The sequence below is a fragment of the Pelodiscus sinensis genome, chromosome 2 (genome assembly GCF_052426305.1).
Source record: "Pelodiscus sinensis isolate ZL-2025 chromosome 2, ASM5242630v1, whole genome shotgun sequence".
NCBI classification, from domain to species: Eukaryota; Metazoa; Chordata; order Testudines; family Trionychidae; genus Pelodiscus; species Pelodiscus sinensis.
In genome coordinates, this window is record NC_143053.1 from 74,440,404 (window position 1) to 74,459,799 (window position 19,396).

The 19,396-nt window shown below is 39.2% G+C and overlaps 1 protein-coding gene across 9 annotated transcripts in view; it reads left to right on the top strand.

Annotated features, from left to right (window-relative positions):
• Nucleotides 1-19,396, top strand: part of TRAPPC8 (trafficking protein particle complex subunit 8) — a 102,777-nt gene that overhangs the window by 25,792 nt on the left and 57,589 nt on the right. For 5 of the 9 annotated variants that reach the window (XM_014568782.3, XM_075920768.2, XM_075920769.2 and 2 more), the window contains 6 exons: nucleotides 4,812-4,901; nucleotides 8,189-8,363; nucleotides 9,448-9,601; nucleotides 10,780-10,867; nucleotides 12,226-12,485; nucleotides 18,030-18,145. In XM_014568782.3, coding sequence (XP_014424268.3) covers nucleotides 4,812-4,901; nucleotides 8,189-8,363; nucleotides 9,448-9,601; nucleotides 10,780-10,867; nucleotides 12,226-12,485; nucleotides 18,030-18,145 — 883 coding nt within the window. The remainder of the gene's footprint in view (nucleotides 1-4,811; nucleotides 4,902-8,188; nucleotides 8,364-9,447; nucleotides 9,602-10,779; nucleotides 10,868-12,225; nucleotides 12,486-18,029; nucleotides 18,146-19,396) is intronic. The other 4 variants (XM_075920773.2, XM_075920767.2, XM_075920772.2 and 1 more) reach the window with 1 other exon arrangement.

Genomic DNA, 19,396 nt, shown 5'->3' on the forward strand with positions numbered 1-19,396 from the left:
TGACGTACCCTTGCTTTGTCTGTTCCTTCCTGGGACAATGTGAGGGAACTTGTTATGAGTGACAGTGTTCTAATGTGGGACACTGTCAAGTGTTTTCCCTTTCCATTATGCTTATGACACCAGCACCTGCTACCTGTACTAGAGAAATGAAAGCACTTTGTATTTCACCCACAGATTCTTGTCCTTTAAGTCTCTTTACACCTGAGTTGGTTTGTATACCACACAACTATATTAGAATAGTGGACTATATCTCTCTGCATGATGTTATATGCAGACTATGGAAAGGAAATGGATCATGAAATAACAATAATTTCCACATCCTTTCTTTTAATAACAAGCTATGTTTAATTTGAGGTAAGACAATATTGTACATTTTAGAATGTTCATATCCCAACTTTTCCTTGCACCATAAACTCTGGGCAAAAGGTTAAGATTTTAATAAGTAATCTGTGCATTACAGATGGATACTTAAATTTACATGCATATGTTTTTCAGCATTGTGTTATAACTTGAATGTTCCTGATTTTTAAATATGTACAGCAAGTTGGTGTAATATATATTAGACTTTAGGCTAAATGTAGTAGCTAGAAATGAATGTATATAGCTATATATTTTTGTAATTAAAAATAAAGCTACCTTGATTGAGCTGACATAAATATATGTGAATATAATGTTAATTTGAAAGGTTGATAAAATGCTTTACAGACTGTTCTTTTCTATATAGTTTCTTATCACTTTTCTTACCATGCCCCAAGGAGGGAGGGTTGAGTGCATTGAAGAGAGGTGGAGGCAGAATATGGCAGTGTTGTCACTAACATTACACAGGTTATTTTTTGGGGAACTGGAGAATGTTGAAAGAGTTGTTCTTCACAGCACTGCCATTTGAGAGTACAGGAGAAATTCTGGGAAGAGTGAACGTATTGTACTTAATTACATTGTTGTCTTTGATCCCTGGTGATTGAAAAATCCGCATAGTTGAGCTGTATTTAAGTTGTGGGACAGTGCTGCAACCTTATTAAAACTTCCTAATTCTTTTAATTAGTTAAGTAATGTTACATATTCTGAAGAGTTAGTTTATGGATTTGTTTGTGCAAAAGTCATACTTTGGGATTACCTACAGATACCAAATTTTGCATAAACAATCCTGCCACTTAAATTAGCTGAATGCACTATTTTAACACCAGAATATGCCGGGTGAAAGGTTTAAATAATTTTTGTTTTTCATTGGAAAAACATCACGACTATTGTGATTAGAATTCATAAAAATATTTTCTAACAATTAAAATCAAGTTACCTATTCAACTGTCATTTTAGTGCAAAGAAAATGTTTATTGTTAAATCACAAAATTCAAATTAGTCATGGAAAGAGTAATGGAAGCTTTAGCGTTTCTGATTAAAATTTACTATGTATGGTAATTATTAAATAAAATTAATAATGTTTGAAGTTGAAATCCCTCAAATTTAAAACTGTTCTTTTACTTCTCTTTTTAAAGCACTTTAGTACAAAATATATTTCTTGAACTTTCCTATAAGGGAAGTCTCTGCCATTGTTTCTCAACTTTTTTTTTATAAAGTATCCCTTTTTAAAAAAAAAGTATAAGTACCCCTCAGTACCTACAGTTTTCAGACATAATGTTTTTTCTACCATTGCAACATTTGTTTAAACAACTTAATCGTAGCCGGGTGGGCAATGAAATTTTTGGGTGTGTAAAGTACAATAATAAGTGCTGTAAAATTTAAACAAAAAATTCAGTTTTCTCCAAATTTCAGTTGTGTTGATGTACCCCTAAGGGTACTCGTATTGCTGGTTGAGAAACATTGGTCTATGCAAAATGACTTTGTCCAGTCAACGTTGGATCTCACCTGCTAGTAATCTATTTTTCAGAGTTGAAAACCTTCAGTTCACACACTGACTTGTAGGAGAGCCTTGGATAGTTAGACAGTTCTATCTAAAAACTTTCTATCTAGAAAGTTTGTCTGTATTCCTTCCAGAGCTGAGATATACACAGTCCAATGAGGGTAGTTGAAATCCCCCATTATAATAGCTTTCTTTGTCTGTATAGCCTTTGTAGTCTCCCTAAACTTTTCACAGTAACTGTCACCCTCCTGGTCAGCAGATGGGTAGTACATTCCTAGTGCTCTACTTACATTGTTTAAGTATGGAATTTCTATTTGTAGTGAGTCTATGGTACAGTTTGCAAAAGCAGCGAGGAGTCCTGTGGCACCTTATGGTACAGTGTGATTCTCAAGTGTTTCATTTTACTTAACTCTGATTTCCTTTGCAAATGGTGCCACTCTTCCACCAGAAAGACCTGCTGTCATTCCTCTGTATTGTGTACCTTGGTATTACTGCAGTCTGTGGATTTCCCTCATTACATCAACTGTCCACAATGCTGCTTCTATCAGTCTCCTCATTTAATTGCTAAACTAGTTAGTTCACCTGTCTTAGTTTTTAGTCTTCTGGCATTACTCTATAAACCCTTGTACCTCTTCTCAATATTAGAATGTTGCATCATATGTTGTATTTAAATGAGACTCTTGACATTTCACTGTTCTTCATTAGCTCCTACCTATATGCTACCAGTTTCTTTTAACCCTAACCCTAACCCTTTTATATCCTGTTGCATAGCATAACATAATGTGGTAGAACTTCAGTTATAGTGATATCACTGGAAAAGCTAATGACATCTGCATACACCTATTGGAAGTGGGCAGTTCTATGGTAAATATAACGTTATCTATAAAATACCAGTAAATATTTGCAAAAAAAAAAAAAAAAAAAAAACCCAAACAAACAAAAAATTAGCCATATGACAGGTCCATTTAGGCTAGAATTCTTTTCTCTGCTGGTGGCCAGTACCAGAGATTCAGAGGAATTGTATAGAACAGGACACTGGAATGATCCACTCTGTTGTTCCCTTCTGGCAGTCAGAAGTTTAGGTTGCCCCATGCATGGCATTACATTTCTGACCATCTTGGCTAATAATCATTGATGTATTTGTCTTCTGAACTTTTATGTCTTTTTTGAACCCAGTTATACTTTAAGCAATCACAACATCCCATGGCAACGAGAAAAATGTATTTATACGATTTTTAAAATCATTTTTCACTAGAATATTTAAATACAGGTTGAACTTCTGTCGTCTGGGACAGTCTGGTCTGCAGGACCAGAGAGCCCAGTGATAGAGGTTATGAGTGGCTGGGAGCAGAGCCGGCCGCAGGGCCTGCAGAGGCCTCTGGAGCTCACAGCTGATGGGGGTAGCAAAGCCCAGTGGAGCTGGCAGGGCTGCTGGAGCTGGTGAGGCCTGGTGCAGTGGAGCCTGGTGGAGGAGCAGAGGAGCTCAGCAGGGAGGCTGGCGCCCCCCCCTCTTCCTCACCTCACCTGGTCTGGCAAACTCCTTTTTCTGGGGATGGTCAGGTCCTGAGGGTGCTGGATCAGAGAGGTCCAACCAGTATGATTTGTTTCCAACTGCTTTTTTCATATTTGACTTATTGAAGTCACTTTCTCTAAAGTGTTCTCAAGTAAAGTAATTTCTTTGGGCTTTTGTAACTGCTGAAAATTGCTGTGGTATTCTGACATTATCTGATTGAATAAGACTTTAGATTCTTTTAACTCCATTTACAGAATTTAAGAAATTCCTTTTTAATACTTGTAGGTATTTGATTATTATCCTTTTTTAAATTCTATCTCCATAGAAATAAATTTGTTCTTGCTGTGCATACAGCATGAGTTCTCAACCCAGGGCTTGTGAACAAGTCCAGGGAGGTGGTAATTATCCCTTCATCTATGCCTAAATAGGAGTGGGGAAAGTTCCTATTTTCTTGTGTTCAGAGGTTGAAAAGTTTGAGAAACACTGAAAGAGTTCACTTCGTCATTATCCCTGTATAAAGGCTACCAAGTATTTGAAATTGTGAGTATTTCAAAACTTTATAAATTACTGCAACCATACTCTTGAAGCTGCAGCTGGAAATGAATTTTTCTCCATTCTAGCCAACGTAATTAAAATGTAACAGTTTTCTTATTTTCATGATTTTTTTCCCCCTACTGTCCGTGTATTTCCTTACTCCTAGGACAGTGGTTTTTTTTCTGATTTAGAAATGGCAGTTTTTCTTTGCTCTGTGCTCTAATTTAGAATTTATTGTACTGCATAATTATGTCCAGAAATAGATTGGTTCAACTTCTCCTCTTTACTGCAAGAATAATCCTTGCTTGTCTCCCAGGAAAGGTCAGTAAATATTTCAAGGGCTGAAAATGTGGAGCATAATAATGGCGAAGGTATTAATTTACATGCTCAGTGAGTCAATGGTTGAGCTAGGTTTAGAACTCAAAAATTCTTGGCTTCCAGGTCCATGATCTGACACCTAGGTGGTATGTGTGAAAGTTTTCAGGGATACTTAAACTTAAGTCACAATGTTTGGAAAAACTTCAGAAAAGGATTCAGTAATCTTAGTTCCCCTCTATATAATCTAAAATCAGTTTGGCTTTGAATTCTATGGAAGATGGCTATAGTAGTTTTCCTAATTCTGATTTAGGCATCTCTGTGAGTACTTGTGCTGAGTGAATCCAAGTCTTGACTATAACTCATGCTGAAGAGAGGTTATTGGAGTCTTGATTGAGTCAACAAAATCTGAAAATACGAATTATGTTGATGTTAAAAAATACTTGCCTCAAGTTAAATATGGTTTAGAAATAGAAGAGGACAGATGTGTTAATCTATTACTCTATTTATTGTCTGAAATAACATAACTTCGCAATTTCTTTCTTCCTTTATATTTTCATTAAGACTTTAAATACATTTTGTATCTTGCAGCTACTACGCCATGGTTTGAGTCTTACAGAGAGAGCTTTCTTCAGTCCATGCCTGCATCAGATCATGAATTCCTAAACCACTATGTAGCATGTATCCTTCAAGTCTTAAATATAGGCTATGGCGCTCTAAAAGTAAATGAGGTAGAATGTTACAGCTGAAATGATTGCAGGAACCTGGTACATAAGGTGTTTGGGGGGGGAGGGTGTTGGGTAAGTTCAAAGCAACCTGCCAGCCCTGGGCAGGGGACTGCTTCAGCCCTGTGGGACCCATAGAGGCTTCTCCTGACTATAATGGGCCTGGCCTGGCCTAGTCCCCTGCCACAGGTTACATTCTGTGACTTCTGGGGAGTGGGGTTGGCAGGGGTTGCTGTCCCACTCCCAGGGTGCTGGCTACAGAGCATGCAGTCAAGTGCTGTCCTCAGGAGCGGGGCTCTGCAGTATAAAGCTAGGCTAAGACTTTTAGCAGTTACACAGTTACCTTTTTAAATGACTTTTACATCCCTACTTATTGCCAGTATACCTTTATGAAACTGAGATGTTACAAAAGATTGGGATATATTCACTGTCCAATTTGATTTTATGCTGCACTATTAAACAAATTCAGACTTCATGGGATAAAGTCCAAAATCTATGTTTATCTTAATTCCCATTCAAACCAAAACTAATACAAAACCAAACAGGATAGGCATTGAGAATTCTATGGTGATTTCTGACATCACTTTTTAAATGTCTGTAAGTGGCTTGGAAACCATTTTTTACATGTACTTATGCCAGCAAAGAGATTTTAATTAGTGTAGAATTTATTCTTTCTTTGGCAAAAGGCAAGAAGTTCAAAACTGTAGAAGTGTTGCATGATTCTGTTAAAAAAAAAAAAAATCACAAAATCTTGTTTTCTCCCCACCCCCAAAATAGCCCCACATAAAAGGCATTAGTATTGAAAATAGTGGGACACCGTAACTTCATCTTTATGGTTTATATAGCCCTTATTAAAATTTGAAAGTTCCAGATACTCTTTCAAGTTGTCAGCTTAAAGCTGGATCAATAGTATAGGAAACAGAAGCAAATATTTTCAAAATTAAGGTAGAAAATTAAGCTCTTAAAATATAACACTTCTGAAAATCAGACACTATGTTTAGATACAACTTTAGGGTTCCTGCAAAAAAAAAAATTGTTTAGGATTCCGTGGTATGTTTAGTAAGACTGGCATTGGGACACGAGGCAATTTTTTTAAGCAAGCTTTTTTTTTCCCCTTCCTTTCTCATTCTTATCCTTGTAAAACGCACATGTTCCTTTGGAATATAGTTCAGTTACTATGCCATGCATATGGACAAACAAATGTTTACTTTAATCTCTTGATGTCTTTACTTGTGAACTGATTGTTTCTTCAAAATACTAGTGATTAGGTTATTTTCTTTACATATTTAAATTAATAAGTGGCATCTGGATGCTATTTCAAAAACTCATACGTTAGACAGATTTAAGCTCCTGCCAATTTTTTTATACAGATATTAAAGAATAAATTCTACACTAATTAAAATCTTAAGTCTAGCATTATAATTTACCAGTGATGTGTAGCTGACATCTTAACATTTATAAATACAGGCAGTCCCCGAGTTACGTACAAGATAGGGACTGTAGGTTTGTTCTTAAGTTGAATTTGTATGTAAGTCGGAACTGGTACATATTGTAGGGGAAACTCTAGCCAAACATTTCTCCAGAGCTCAGTTTTATTCTCCCACACCTCACTTCCCTCAGTCCTTTATTCTCAAGCTGAGGTGTCTGGTGAGAAAAGCCGCTCCGCGTCTCCCTGGTCTGCTGGGGGGAGCGCTAGCTTTGCGTCTCCCTGGTCTGCTGGGAGGAAGCAGCTAGTGCGGGGTTGCCTCACCCCGTTTGTAAATCCGATGTAAGTCGGATCCATGTAACCCGGGGACTGCCTGTATGTACTTGTTTAAGTTACTTGGCAAAATTTGTTGCAAATACTTTTTTGCAGCATCAAAATGGGCAATTACACGACCATTCACAATAAAAGCTGAAAGCCCTGTGACAACTGGAAAGCTCTGTAAACTGGCGTTTCTGATCTTCATTGAAAGTTTGATTGATAGTTTGGTTGGTGTGGGAATAGCAGCCTCCCTGCCTGGCTCTGCATGACTCCCCAGAATCTATAACGTATCTCTGCTGCTGGGTGTAGGAACAGCCACGAGGGCTCCATGCTCTGACTAGGAAGGTAAGTGACTAGTAAATGACTAGTTGAGTAGTCAAATCGCTACTTGCTCCCCCATCCTCTGTATCAGAGGCAGCAGGGTGAGAGGGAGCAAGAACCAGTGCTGGGGGGGAAGATGGCTTAAAACAGGTCTGCACAACATGCGGCCTGCAGGGGCTCACTGTGCGGCCCATGACGACTACGGGCGGCGTGGCCCCATCTGATCCGCCGACTGGGCGGAGGAGCAGAGCACCGCCGGGGAGGGGGAAGTTCAGCGATTATCACCGCTGGGCTGCCTGCGTGCATCGTGACATCATGGCTGGCAACTGCTGGATTCAAAAAGGCTCCAGCAGCCCCACAAACTGGAAGGCAGAAGCCAGGTAGGGGAGGGGAAGGGGCTTGTGCTGAGGAGAGGGAGGCAGGTGAGGAGAAAGGGGAAGGCACCAAGGGGCTGGGTGCAGGAGAGAGAAATGCCAGGAGGCCAAGTGGAGACAATGAGGAAAAGGGCAGGAGGGGAGGTGTCAGTGGAAGGGGGGACAAGGTGCTGCTGGGAGAGGAAAGGGTAAGGGCATTGGGAGTCATATGTTGTGCAGGCCTGTTTTAATTGAAACATTCTTAATAAAGTATCACCCTTCCCCTCCAAACCTACCCTTGTGGCCTGCAGCTGTTTCCTTTGGAGTAATATGGCCCTTGCTGCTTTCCTAGTTGTGCAGGCCTGGCTTAAAAGCTGGCTCCCCCCAGCGCACTCTCCGCAGTGTTCTGAGCAGGAGAGGTAGAGGCGCGGGGGGGTGGACCTACACCCACTGCCTCTCTGCCTTTTTAAATGTAGTAGGAGCCACCTGGAGGTAAGCTCCTGGAACCCACCTCCCCTTATTGGCTAATCATGTAGTTAATGCAAATTGTGTGGGCTACACAATTAGTCAGTTACCCGCTTCTTAACATCCTTAGTACTGACTCTGGCTGTTGTCTGAGAACTTCAGCCAATTGGTCCCATCCCTGCAGCTCCTCACTCAGAACTCTTAGTTAACTAGAATATTTGACTGACTGGAACCCCTGCTAACGAAGTTTTTAGTATATATAGATGCAACTTTAAATGTAGTAAAGCAAGTTGGCTTTATCATCGTGAATTGATTGTTCTTTGCATTTGTGATACGATCATATCCTCAACGTGAATTCAGGTATGCTTGTAGTTTCTTCTGGTGAAACTGAACCTGTGGAGCAATTTCTGAAGCTATCACAAGAACAGCACAGAATTCAGCACAGCAGTGAATATGCATATCCAAAATGGTTTACACCAAACACACTCAAATATTATGTATTGCTGCATGATGTAAGTGCAGGAGAGGAACAAAGGTTAGATTTTATCTTTTACCTTATGAATTTATTGAATATTCAAAAAATGCTTTTTTTGCTGAAATGCTGACTATACATTAATCTGTGTGCATGTGCACAGAATATTCAGTTGCCTGTATTAATATGATTAACCAGTACTGAGACTGATGTCTAGGCATATTTACTTAGTTAATATTTTCTCTCAAACTTCATTGTGTATTTAATATGCACATACTAAAATACCCAATTCTGGTGTTACAAAGTAGGCATTATCTAGCATCTTCAATTTCTAAAATGAATTGTCTTAATTGTCTGCATCTTGTATTGAAACCTGTTACCTTTTTTATTTAACTTGACTGCCTTTTGCTATATTGTAGACCAGCATGTTTTCGAAGGAAAAAAAGCCTAATTAGTTAGTGTCTCTAATTTTGAGAGATTAAAGGTGTTGGTTAGAGTGGTACTATGGAAAAAGGAGATGTTTCCATTGTTAAGGTGATATGAGCCCCACCTCTGTCTTTGTTTTGCAGCTATTCCTCATTAAATGCTTTATCATAAACGAATGGTTTTGTATTGTAATCTAATGGGCTACCATAATGCATTTGGTAGTTTGCTACTACATTTGTCCACAGGTCAATAGGAGTGCAAGTAATAGGACTGAGATAACAGTATCCCTGCTTGTTTCTTTTAATCTGTTGTTGTCTGATCTCCTCTCTAGCTTCTACCTTTTCTTGTTGCCTTCCTTTTTCCCACCTTATTCTTATACTGCTTATTCTATAGAATATAGAAACTAAGTAAGCAAATAGTAGCAGTTACAACTAGTCAGTTTCTCTTTGCACACCACCTGGGGTAAACAGTTTCTGCACTGGAGTTTATATAAAGTGTACCTAGAGTGGTAATAGAAGACATAGCTGATAGGAGGAATTTTGTAGATGTTGGTGTGAGATTTGCAAGCAATCTGTGGCAGAAATACAGTAGAAAATTTGTAAATTAGTCTTGCTCCACAACTTTTGTCTGGCAGGAAGTCCATGAAAACTATTTTTAAAGTTCTGCAAGAAAGCTAATTCCAGTTTGAGACAACCTGACTTTATTTGTTATTTCGTTTCAGAGCTGACTCAGTATATGAAGAAATGAAGCAGAGATATGGAACTCAGGGTTGCTATTTACTTAAAATAAATTCTCGAGGATCTAACAGAGGAGCAGATGAACAGATACCAGATCCTTGGAGTCAATATCTCCAGAAAAACAGTATCCAAAATCCGGTATGTGTTAACAGATATTTGAAACCTACACTGCAATAACTATTGTAATCACGTTGGCTAACTTTTTTATTTCTGCAATTTTATCACGGCTGTCTATTCATAGTCTATAATAGTGCCATGATTAATCATTCACCAGAGTATTCCCAAACTTGAAAATAGAATAAGATTGATTTTCCAACTAATTTTGTTTCTGAGAGCTCTTCATTCATAGGACTTATGCTTACATGCCATTTAAATATGTAAAATTGATTATTGGAGTGGTAGAATCCTTGAACACCAAGAGAAATCATCTGTACACTTTTGTAAGTTTCTCCAGTTATTTTGCCCTCCAAGTAGTTAACAGCACAAGCATTTTCTTCATTATTATTTTCTGGAAGTTTCTTCAGGGTAGTTTTCTTCCCCTCAGTTAAGATTTTTGGAAGTGTAGGAAAAGAGTGAACAAAAAGACCAAGAGGAAACAAAGTGCTTCTTAAGTGCTGAAGTCTTGCAGCCAGTTTGATAGTATCTATCTGCTTTTGATGTCTGGACTTTTAATAGTGGTGCATGTCGGTCTCTGAGGTATTTAACATTCTCTTCCTCAGACACCTGAAATACAGATCTGACAGCCAGAGAACCTCTAATGCAGAAGTGTCCCTGTACTGTTCTCTCATTTGGGGATTAACTCACCTTTTTTTTTCCCCAGCTGAATCTTCACTGATAGAAAGTATTTCACTCGTCTATTTGGGGAGTCCCTCCCCCATTTCTGCTAAATATACGGTGTCACCTGAAATGTAATAGAATTGTTGTTAAAGCTACTCTGGTTCTGTCACTGAAGGCTGAAGTTGTTCCTACTTCCTCTATTTGATGTAGAAGTCTGTAAAATGTGCTGCTTTTTTTCTAATGAACTAACTTCAAGTGATCCAGCTGTCATGAACTTGAACCTTTTCTGAACTTCTCATCTGTCTCGGATTCTCTGACTTTTTTCATACTTCAAGGCAATTTTTCAAAGCTATGAGTTAGTGGTTGAAAGCTAACTACTTAGAGGAACATTGATTTTAAAATATGATTTGATACCGCTTCCTAAAATGTAGTAGCTGAATAATCAAACTTCCAAGGGGAGAATTGGCAGGAAATACTAATGATTTGAAATCGGCTTTTTAAAAACTAACTCTGCTAATATTCTTTGTTTTTCCTGGTAGGAATCTTATGAAGATGGTCCATGTACAGTAATTGCGAATAAGAATGCTGACCACTTAATATCAGATGGCTTAGATAATGACATCAGAGGTATTTTTGTAACTTTTAACACTAACATTTTGAACAAAAATTATTGTAAGCATGTAATTAAGTTTATTCTAGGAGTATGACACAATTTTGGCAATCCACAAACTAAAATTGGAATTCTTTCTTGGAAAATTTATTGCATTGTAATGTTTAAATACAAAGTAACACCTGGAAGATTACATTATGACAAGGTCTGACATTATGGTGTCATGAGATGTTAACTAATGCATATTTGTATAAATGTGTAACCATTGGATTTGTAGTGATTATATGTTTACGTGTGTGTGTGGGGGGAGGGAGGTAGGAGCTGCTGCTCGTGGTGAGCCTTAAGGTGGCTCTCCCCTAGCACCAGCTCCCCTCTCCCCACGCTGCTGCCTCTGTGGGAAGCAGCAGGGGGGGTCGGGGTGGGGGCGGTGGGGGAAGGAGCACAAGTGTTTCCATGGGAGCTGGTGTTTGGGGGGGAACTGGCTTTAAAGCTGGATCATTCAATAAGGCTACGTCTACAGTGCAGGCTTCTTGGACAAGAACTGTTTTGCACAAGAGTTCTTGTGCAAAAGACCTTCCACAAGAGCGCGTCCACACTGCCATTTGCTTTTGTGCAAGAGATGTGCTTTTGCACAAGGGCGTCCATGGCAGTGTGGATGCTCTCTTGCGCAAGAAAGCTCTAATGGCCATTTTAGCCATAGGGATTTCTTGCACAAGAAATTCATGTTGCCTGTCTACACTGCCTTCTTCTGGAAGAGCTCTTGCGGAAGAGGGCTTATTCCTCGTGGGGAGAGGAATAACTCTTCCGGAAGAAGCCCTGTTTTCCGATTCTGTACTGTAAATGAACTTGCACAAGAACACGCGTGCAGTGTAGATGCTCTGCAAGTTTTTTCACAAGAATGGCTGTTCTTGTGCAAAAAGCCTGCAATGTAGATGTAGCCTGATTGTTCTGTTTGCTTCTTCTGAAGCATCTGACATTGGCCACTGTCAAAAGACAGGGCACTGGGCTAGATGGCCTTGACTCAGTGAGGACATTTGTGTGTTCTTAAATCACTTTGCTTCTCCCTCTGTGCCTCTCCCATCATGGTCAGAGCTTTCAAGAGGATTCTAGGTCTTGGTGCTATGTGCTCTATTGACAGTCTGGTCAGTCCAGGTTTAGGAGAGAAGCTTCCATTTTACAGTTTGGCACAACTAATAGATTACTTGAATAACTTACCATACACATGCATTTAATGAAGATTTGGGTAAGGGAAGTTAGTGATCATATGTGTGACAGGCTAGAACATAAGCTTGTAAAGATGACTTAAAATCTAAATTTTTGTTTTCAGGAAATAACTGAATGTACAACTAGTGAAATAGAACCTTTTATTTTTCAGTAGATGGTTTATCAAATAACTTTAAGGCTCACCCCCTCCAACTGGATCATCTCAGTGATACTAGTAGCAGTTTTGATGGCACTGATTACATAAAGAATACGGCATCACTGCATGAGTTAAAGAAGACAAGTTCTGGGACTCCTCATGGTACATGTTTAACACTCACAGATCATGATCGAATTAGACAATTTATACAGGAGTTCACATTTAGGGGTCTTTTGCCACATATAGAGAAAACAATTCGACAGCTTAATGATCAGGTAAGTCGTTGAAATTTTTGTCTATTTAATGTGGCGAGCGGAATCAGTTGTAGCATGGATCTGATCATCCAAAAGACTTTTAATCTAAAATAGGTTTACGTCCTTCCATATCTATTAATTATTGTCAAATATTTTGATTACTCAGTCTTATGTCCGCATCAAATTTGATTTTTCATTGGCTGGTATGTATAATTAATGCATGGATATGAAAAATCATCACTTTTATGTTTTATGGTAATTTTAGTGTTTGATACTTTTTCAAATATACAGTAATAAAAGTAGGCATTTTAATCTTTAACCTATAACTTCCAATAGTTCAGCTCTTTAGGTTAAAAACACTTCATCTAATTTTTGGAAACATACTAGTTTGCTCATCTAACATTACCCAAAACTAAATCACAAAAACTTGTAACATCATGTTAACACATCTATTTGTACACCAGCATTTTGGTGATATCATAGATGTAACATAATGTAGTTAATTTAGCGAAGCCAGTAACTTCTTTTCCACTTTCAAGGGTATAATGCGTGTTGAAGTACTTCAGATGCACTAAACATTAATAAGGCCGTAGAGCAGTTTTTAAACTAAGAGATGGGGGAAAGCCGATTGGTGCGGAGATGCACGTAAATCGGAGAGAGACTTCTCTTAGAGGAGAATCCGTTGATAGAGAATCTCTAAGCTGTAGTCAGAAAGAGAGGAGGGGAGAGGGCAAACCATTGGCCAGAGCTGACAAACAACTGCATACAAAGGAATCCAATGCATCAGGGAAGGGCAGACAAATAACCAGTGGCAAATTTTTAAAGTGCTTGTACACAAATGCTAGGAGTCTGACTAATAAGCTGGGTGAACTAGAGTACCTCGTATTAAATGAGGAGATAGACATAATAGGCATCACGGAAACCTGGTGGAATGAGGAAAATCTGTGGGGCACGATCATACCGGGATATAAAATATATAGAAAGGATAGAGCAGGCCGGGTGGGTGGCGGAGTGGCACTGTATGTGAGAGAATGTAGAATCAAATGAAATAAAAATATTAAGTGAATCAACATGTTCCATAGAATCGCTATGGATAGAAATTCCATGCTCCAATAATAAGAAATTAGCAGTAGGGATATATTACCGACCACCTGACCAGGACAGCGATACTGACATAGAAATGCTGAGGGAGATTAGAGAGGCTACCAAAATAGAGAACTCTATAATAATGGGGGATTTTAATTACCCCCATATTGACTGGATACATGTCACCTCAGGAAGAGAAGTGGAGATAAAATTTCTCAATGGCTTAAATGACTGCTTCTTGGAGCAGCTAGTGCAGGAACCTACAAGGGGAGAGGCAATTCTCGATTTAGTCCTGGGTGGAGTGCAGGATCAGGTCCAGGATATAACCGTTACAGGACCGCTTGGGAATAGTGACCATAATATAATAACATTCAACATTCCTGTGGTGGGAAGAACACCTCAGCAGTCCAGTACCCTGGCATTAAATTTCAAAAAGGGGAATTACGCAAAAATGAGGAGGTTAGTTAAACAGAAATTAAAAGGCACAGTGACTAGAGCCAAATCCCTGAAAGCTGCATGGAAACTTTTTAAAGATACCATAATAGAGGCCCAACTTAAATGTATACCCCAAATTAAAAAACATAGCAAGAGACCTAAAAAAGAGTCACCGTGGCTTAACCACCATGTAAAAGAAGCAGTGAGGGACAAAAAGGTATCTTTTAAGAAGTGGAAGTCCAGTCCTAGTGAGATAAATAGAAAGGAACATAAACACTGTCACATCAAGTGTAAACATGTAATAAGAAAAGCAAAAAAAGACTTTGAGGAACAGCTAGCCAAAAACTCAAAAAGAAATAACAAAATGTTTAAGTACATTAGAAGCAGGAAGCCTGCTAAAAAGCCTGTGGGTCCCCTAGATGATCGAGCTATAAAAGGAGCAATCAAGGACGATAAAGCCATTGCGGAGAAACTAAATGATTTCTTTGCTTCAGTCTTCACGGCTGAGGACGTTGGGGAGATTCCTGAATCTGCACCGTGCTTTGTGGGTGATGAATCTGAGGAACTGTCCCGGATTTAAGTGTCATTAGAGGAGGTTTTGGAACAAATAGAAAAACTTAATGTTAACAAATCTCCGGGACCGGATGGCATTCATCCAGGGGTTCTAAAAGAACTTAAATGGGAAATTGCTGAGCTATTATCTGTGGTTTGTAACCTATCCTTTAAATCTGCTTCCGTACCTAATGACTGGAAGGTAGCCAACGTGACACCAATATTTAAAAAGGGCTCTTAGAGGCGATCCTGGCAATTACAGACCGGTAAGTCTAACTTCAGTACCGGGCAAATTAGTCGAAACAATAGTAAAGAATAAAATTGTGAAGCATGTAGAAGAACATAATTTGTTGGACAAAAGTCAGCATGGTTTCTGTAAAGGGAAATCCTGTCTTACTAATCTGTTAGAGTTCTTTGAAGGGGTTAACAAACATGCGGACAAGGGGGATCCAGTAGATATAGTATACTTGGATTTTCAGAAAGCCTTTGACAAGGTCCCTCACCAAAGGCTCTTGTGTAAATTACATGGCCATGGGATAAGAGGGAAGGTCCTTTCTTGGATTGAGAACTGGTTAAAAGACAGGAAACAAAGGGTAGGAATAAATGGTAAATTTTCAGATTGGAGAGGGGTAGCTAGTGGTGTCCCCCAAGGGTCAGTCCTGGGACCAATCCTTTTCAACATTCATAAATGATCTGGAGAAAGGGGTAAGCAGTGAGTAAAGTTTGCAGATGATACCAGACTGTTTAGGATATTCAAGACAGAAGCAGACTGTGAGGGACTTCAAGAAGATCTCACCAAACTGAGTGATTGGGCAACAAAATGGCAAATGAAATTTAATGTGGATAAGTGTAAAGTAATGCACATTGGGAAAAATAACCCCAACTATATGTACAGTATGATGGGGGCTAATTTGGCTACAACAAATCAGGAAAGATCTTGGAGTTATCGTGGACAGTTCTCTGAAAAATTCCACTCAGAGTGCAGCGGCGGTCAAAAAGGCAAATAGGATGCTAGGAATTATTAGGAAAGGGATAGAAAATAAGACCCAGAATATCTTACTGCCCCTGTATAAAACTATGGTACGCCCACATCTTGAATACTGTATACAGATGTGGTCTCCTCACCTCAAAAAATATATTTTGGCCTTGGAAAGGGTTCAGAAAAGGGCAACTAAAATGATTAGGGGTTTGGAACGGGTCCCATATGAGGAGAGGCTAAAGAGACTGGGACTTTTCAGTTTAGAAAAGAGGAGACTGAAGGGGGATATGATAGAGGTCTATAAAATCATGAGTGGTGTGGAGAGGGCTGATAAAGAAAAGTTATTTATTAGTTCCCATAATAGAAGAACTAGAGGACACCAAATTAAATTAATGGGTAGCAGGTTTAAAACTAATAAAAGGAAGTTCTTCTTCACACAGCGTGTTGTCAACCTGTGGAACTCCTTGCCAGAGGAGGCTGTGAAGGCTAGGACTATAATAGAGTTTAAAGAGAAGCTGGATAAATTCATGGAGGTTAGGTCCATAAAAGGCTATTAGCCAGGGGATAAAATGGTGTCCTTGGCCTCTGTTTGTCAGAGGCTAGAGAGGGATGGCAGGAGACAAATCGCTTGATCATTGTCTTCGGTCCACCCTCTCTGGGGCACCTGGTGCTGGCCACTGTCAGTAGACAGGATACTGGGCTAGGTGGACCATTGGTCTGACCCAGTACGGCCGTTCTTATGTTCTTAGAGCACAGAGATTTTTTTTTTCCACAGCCTTGAGATATTTGACTTCTCAGTGCAAAAGAATGTTCACTAGCAATGATGATCAAAACCATTTACTTTCATCTGTGACTGGCTACAGTATTGTGCCCCTTCCTGTTTGCTTTGCTCTGGATGTAGGTTTCAACTCTTAGGCTATGTCTACACTGCTGGCTTTTGCCAGCAGAGAGTATGCAAATGAAATGCTGATTAGCTTATTGTCATGCTTCATTTGCATAATCTATTTGAGCTGTTTTTGCGCAAAAACAAGCAGTGTGGACGTTTCCTTTTTGTGCAAAAAACCCTTTTTGTGCAAGATCTTTATGCCTCTCCCGGTTCAGCCTGGTGCCCCGTTTACCAGGGCGTGCACATGCGCAATGCGGCTCTTGCTCAGTGCGGGGCTGGCGAGCAGCTTTCGCCACGGTTCATCAGGCCCTGCCTATGTATATATGTAAATGACTATGGAATTGCCTGAGCTGTACTATTTTATCTGCCAGGTACTCCCAGACATTTAGCAATACAGTTGCAGCCTAAGTAGGTCACATCTGGTGGTCTCCAGGCCTTTTCCTAGCATCACCAGACAAAGGCATGCATTTAAAAAGTGTATTTTATTTGTAAAACAACATTAACAAACTTTTTAGGGCTGTTAAAAGTTTACTTCATTTAAATATATTTGCCTCTAACACTCTTCACTTCATTTAAAACAAACAAGCAAACTAACTCTTTCTCCCCAGTTCTCAAAAGTTTTAAAAATATTTCCCACTGGTACAGCTCAACAGGAGGGTGTACTAGTCTGGAAAAGGCAGCCGCAGTCAGCAACATAAAACCTTGCTCAAAGCAGGGCTGATCAATGAACATGGCATATAGAATCACTAGTAGTTGCGAGAGCATTTTACATACTGTACAGTGATGGAAAAACTTTACCTGAGAGCCTAATGTAGTTAAGACCTAATCTGGAATCAAACCTAACCCAGATATGAAAGTGTCCTCTCAACTTGTGTTGGGGACTAAACACAATAAAGGAACCAATATATAGTAATCAAGAAAAGATGGTAAATAATTAAATTGGTACAAGTTTTCTAAAATTTAATTAGTCTTACAAAATAATCTGTACTGTTGTAACTTCCTTTTATATTGGTATAAGTACATCTATGTGAAGGGTTGTACTGCTTTCACTATATCAGTTTTTGTACAGGTTTAAAAACAATGTACCCTCACCTCAATACAGCTTTGATATTCTGGATGTATCTGGCTGTACTGACAATTTTTATTATTTCTATTCAAAAGGAATCCATACCGTATATTCCGGCGTACAAGACGACCTCTGATGTTAAAAAACATCCCCCAAAAATCGGGGGTCGTCTTGTACACCGGGTATACATCCCAGGCGCGCCTGGGCTGCCCCGCCGCCGGGGCTTCCCCCGAGGCTTTCAAAGCCGCGGAGGAGCTCCGGCGGGGGGGGCAGCCCAGGCGCGCCTGGGATGCCTCGCTGCCGGCTTCCCCCGAGGCTTTCAAAGCTGCTGCGGCTTTGCTCCCGGTGCCTCTGGTCTGCTGGGGACCATCTCCAGCAGACCAGGGACACCGGGAGCAAAGGAGGCGGAGGGGCGCTGGGGTATAAGATGAAACCCTATCTTTTAATTAAAAAAATAGGGGGTCGTCTTATACGCCCAGTTGCCCTATACGCCGGAAAATACGGTACTTTGTTGCAGTTAATTCAGTTACATCATTGGCTTGTTATAATTTTCTTTTCCAGTTAATATCCAGGAAAGGTTTGAGTCGATCGCTATTTTCTGCAACAAAAAAATGGTTTAGTGGCAGTAAAGTTCCAGAAAAAAGTATAAATGAGCTGAAAAATACATCTGGATTGTTGTAAGTAAAACAATTCTTCTTTCATTTTCAAGTTTCAATGAAAATACGAAACTGTGTTTTGAGTAACTTATGATTTCAGGAGCTATCTAATTAGAACGATCTAAGTTTGAGTCTGACTTGAGCAAAATGTTGGTAACATGAATGTTTGTGATGATTTTTCTCAAGTTCATATATTTTTAGTAAATACAAAGCATAGCAGAATTTTATTTGGTCTTAAATGTTTTTCCTAACCTGAATTAAAAGAGCGTGTGAGAAGTTTTAAAGTCTAGTTTTGCTGTAGAACAAATTAGTTTTACTAATGTAAACTTTGTTTTTTTTTTAATTAAAATGTTTTTACAAAAAATTTCCATGCCACAAGGAGGGAGGAACATGTCTTAAGAGAAATTAGATTATCCATGGCCATATCAAAAAATTGCACTGATTTAACTTAAAACAGTTTAAAGGCTGATTTAGTTAAAGTGGTTCGAATCCATTGGTGCATGTAGTTGTTTTAGTGGAAACATCTTATTCCATTTTATCTTAAACTTGTTCCTAATAAGCATGGAAACTAAACTGACATAAGCCTGGCTTTGACTAACATGAATGTTGATACACCTTGTTTTTGGATTTAAAATATATATAAGGTAAGCCAGAGTAACTTTTGAGCACTAGAATAAGAAATCTGCCTATTATGTAAGGACAAGCATTGCCCTTAGCCACAGAGCTTGATGTTGTTGCCAAGATAATCCTGTGCCACATTGGGTTCTCCCAGATTTTCTCTTAATTCTCGCTCCCAAAATATATTTGCCTCTAACACTCATATTGGGGCTGGTAAGTTTTACCAGAGGATCAAACATACTAGCCACAGACAGTTACGAGTGGTGTAAAGCCTTGCTGTCCAGTAATGTCTGTGACCTGAAATTGGGAAAGGAGCTTTGAGTATACTAGAATTTTTACTGCCAGGCAGTGTGTGGATGCTGCTCAGAACACCTCTTTCATATCCCTCTATCCTTAGTAGAATTTGCATTGGTTTAAAAACTGGCATGGCCATATGCATTTTTTTTCAAACTGGTTATTGTTTAGCTTATGCCTATAAGCATATGGATGAAAGCTAAACCTAGAATAAGCCAATATTTAAACTGAGAAGACTGGGAATGGCATTAGACACGGTGCAGAAGAGACTGGACTTCCTGATGATGTCACCTCTTTGAGTTTTGGCCAAAAATTGAAGAGGTAGACTTACTTGATTTTCATGAAAGCGTAGGGGTCAGC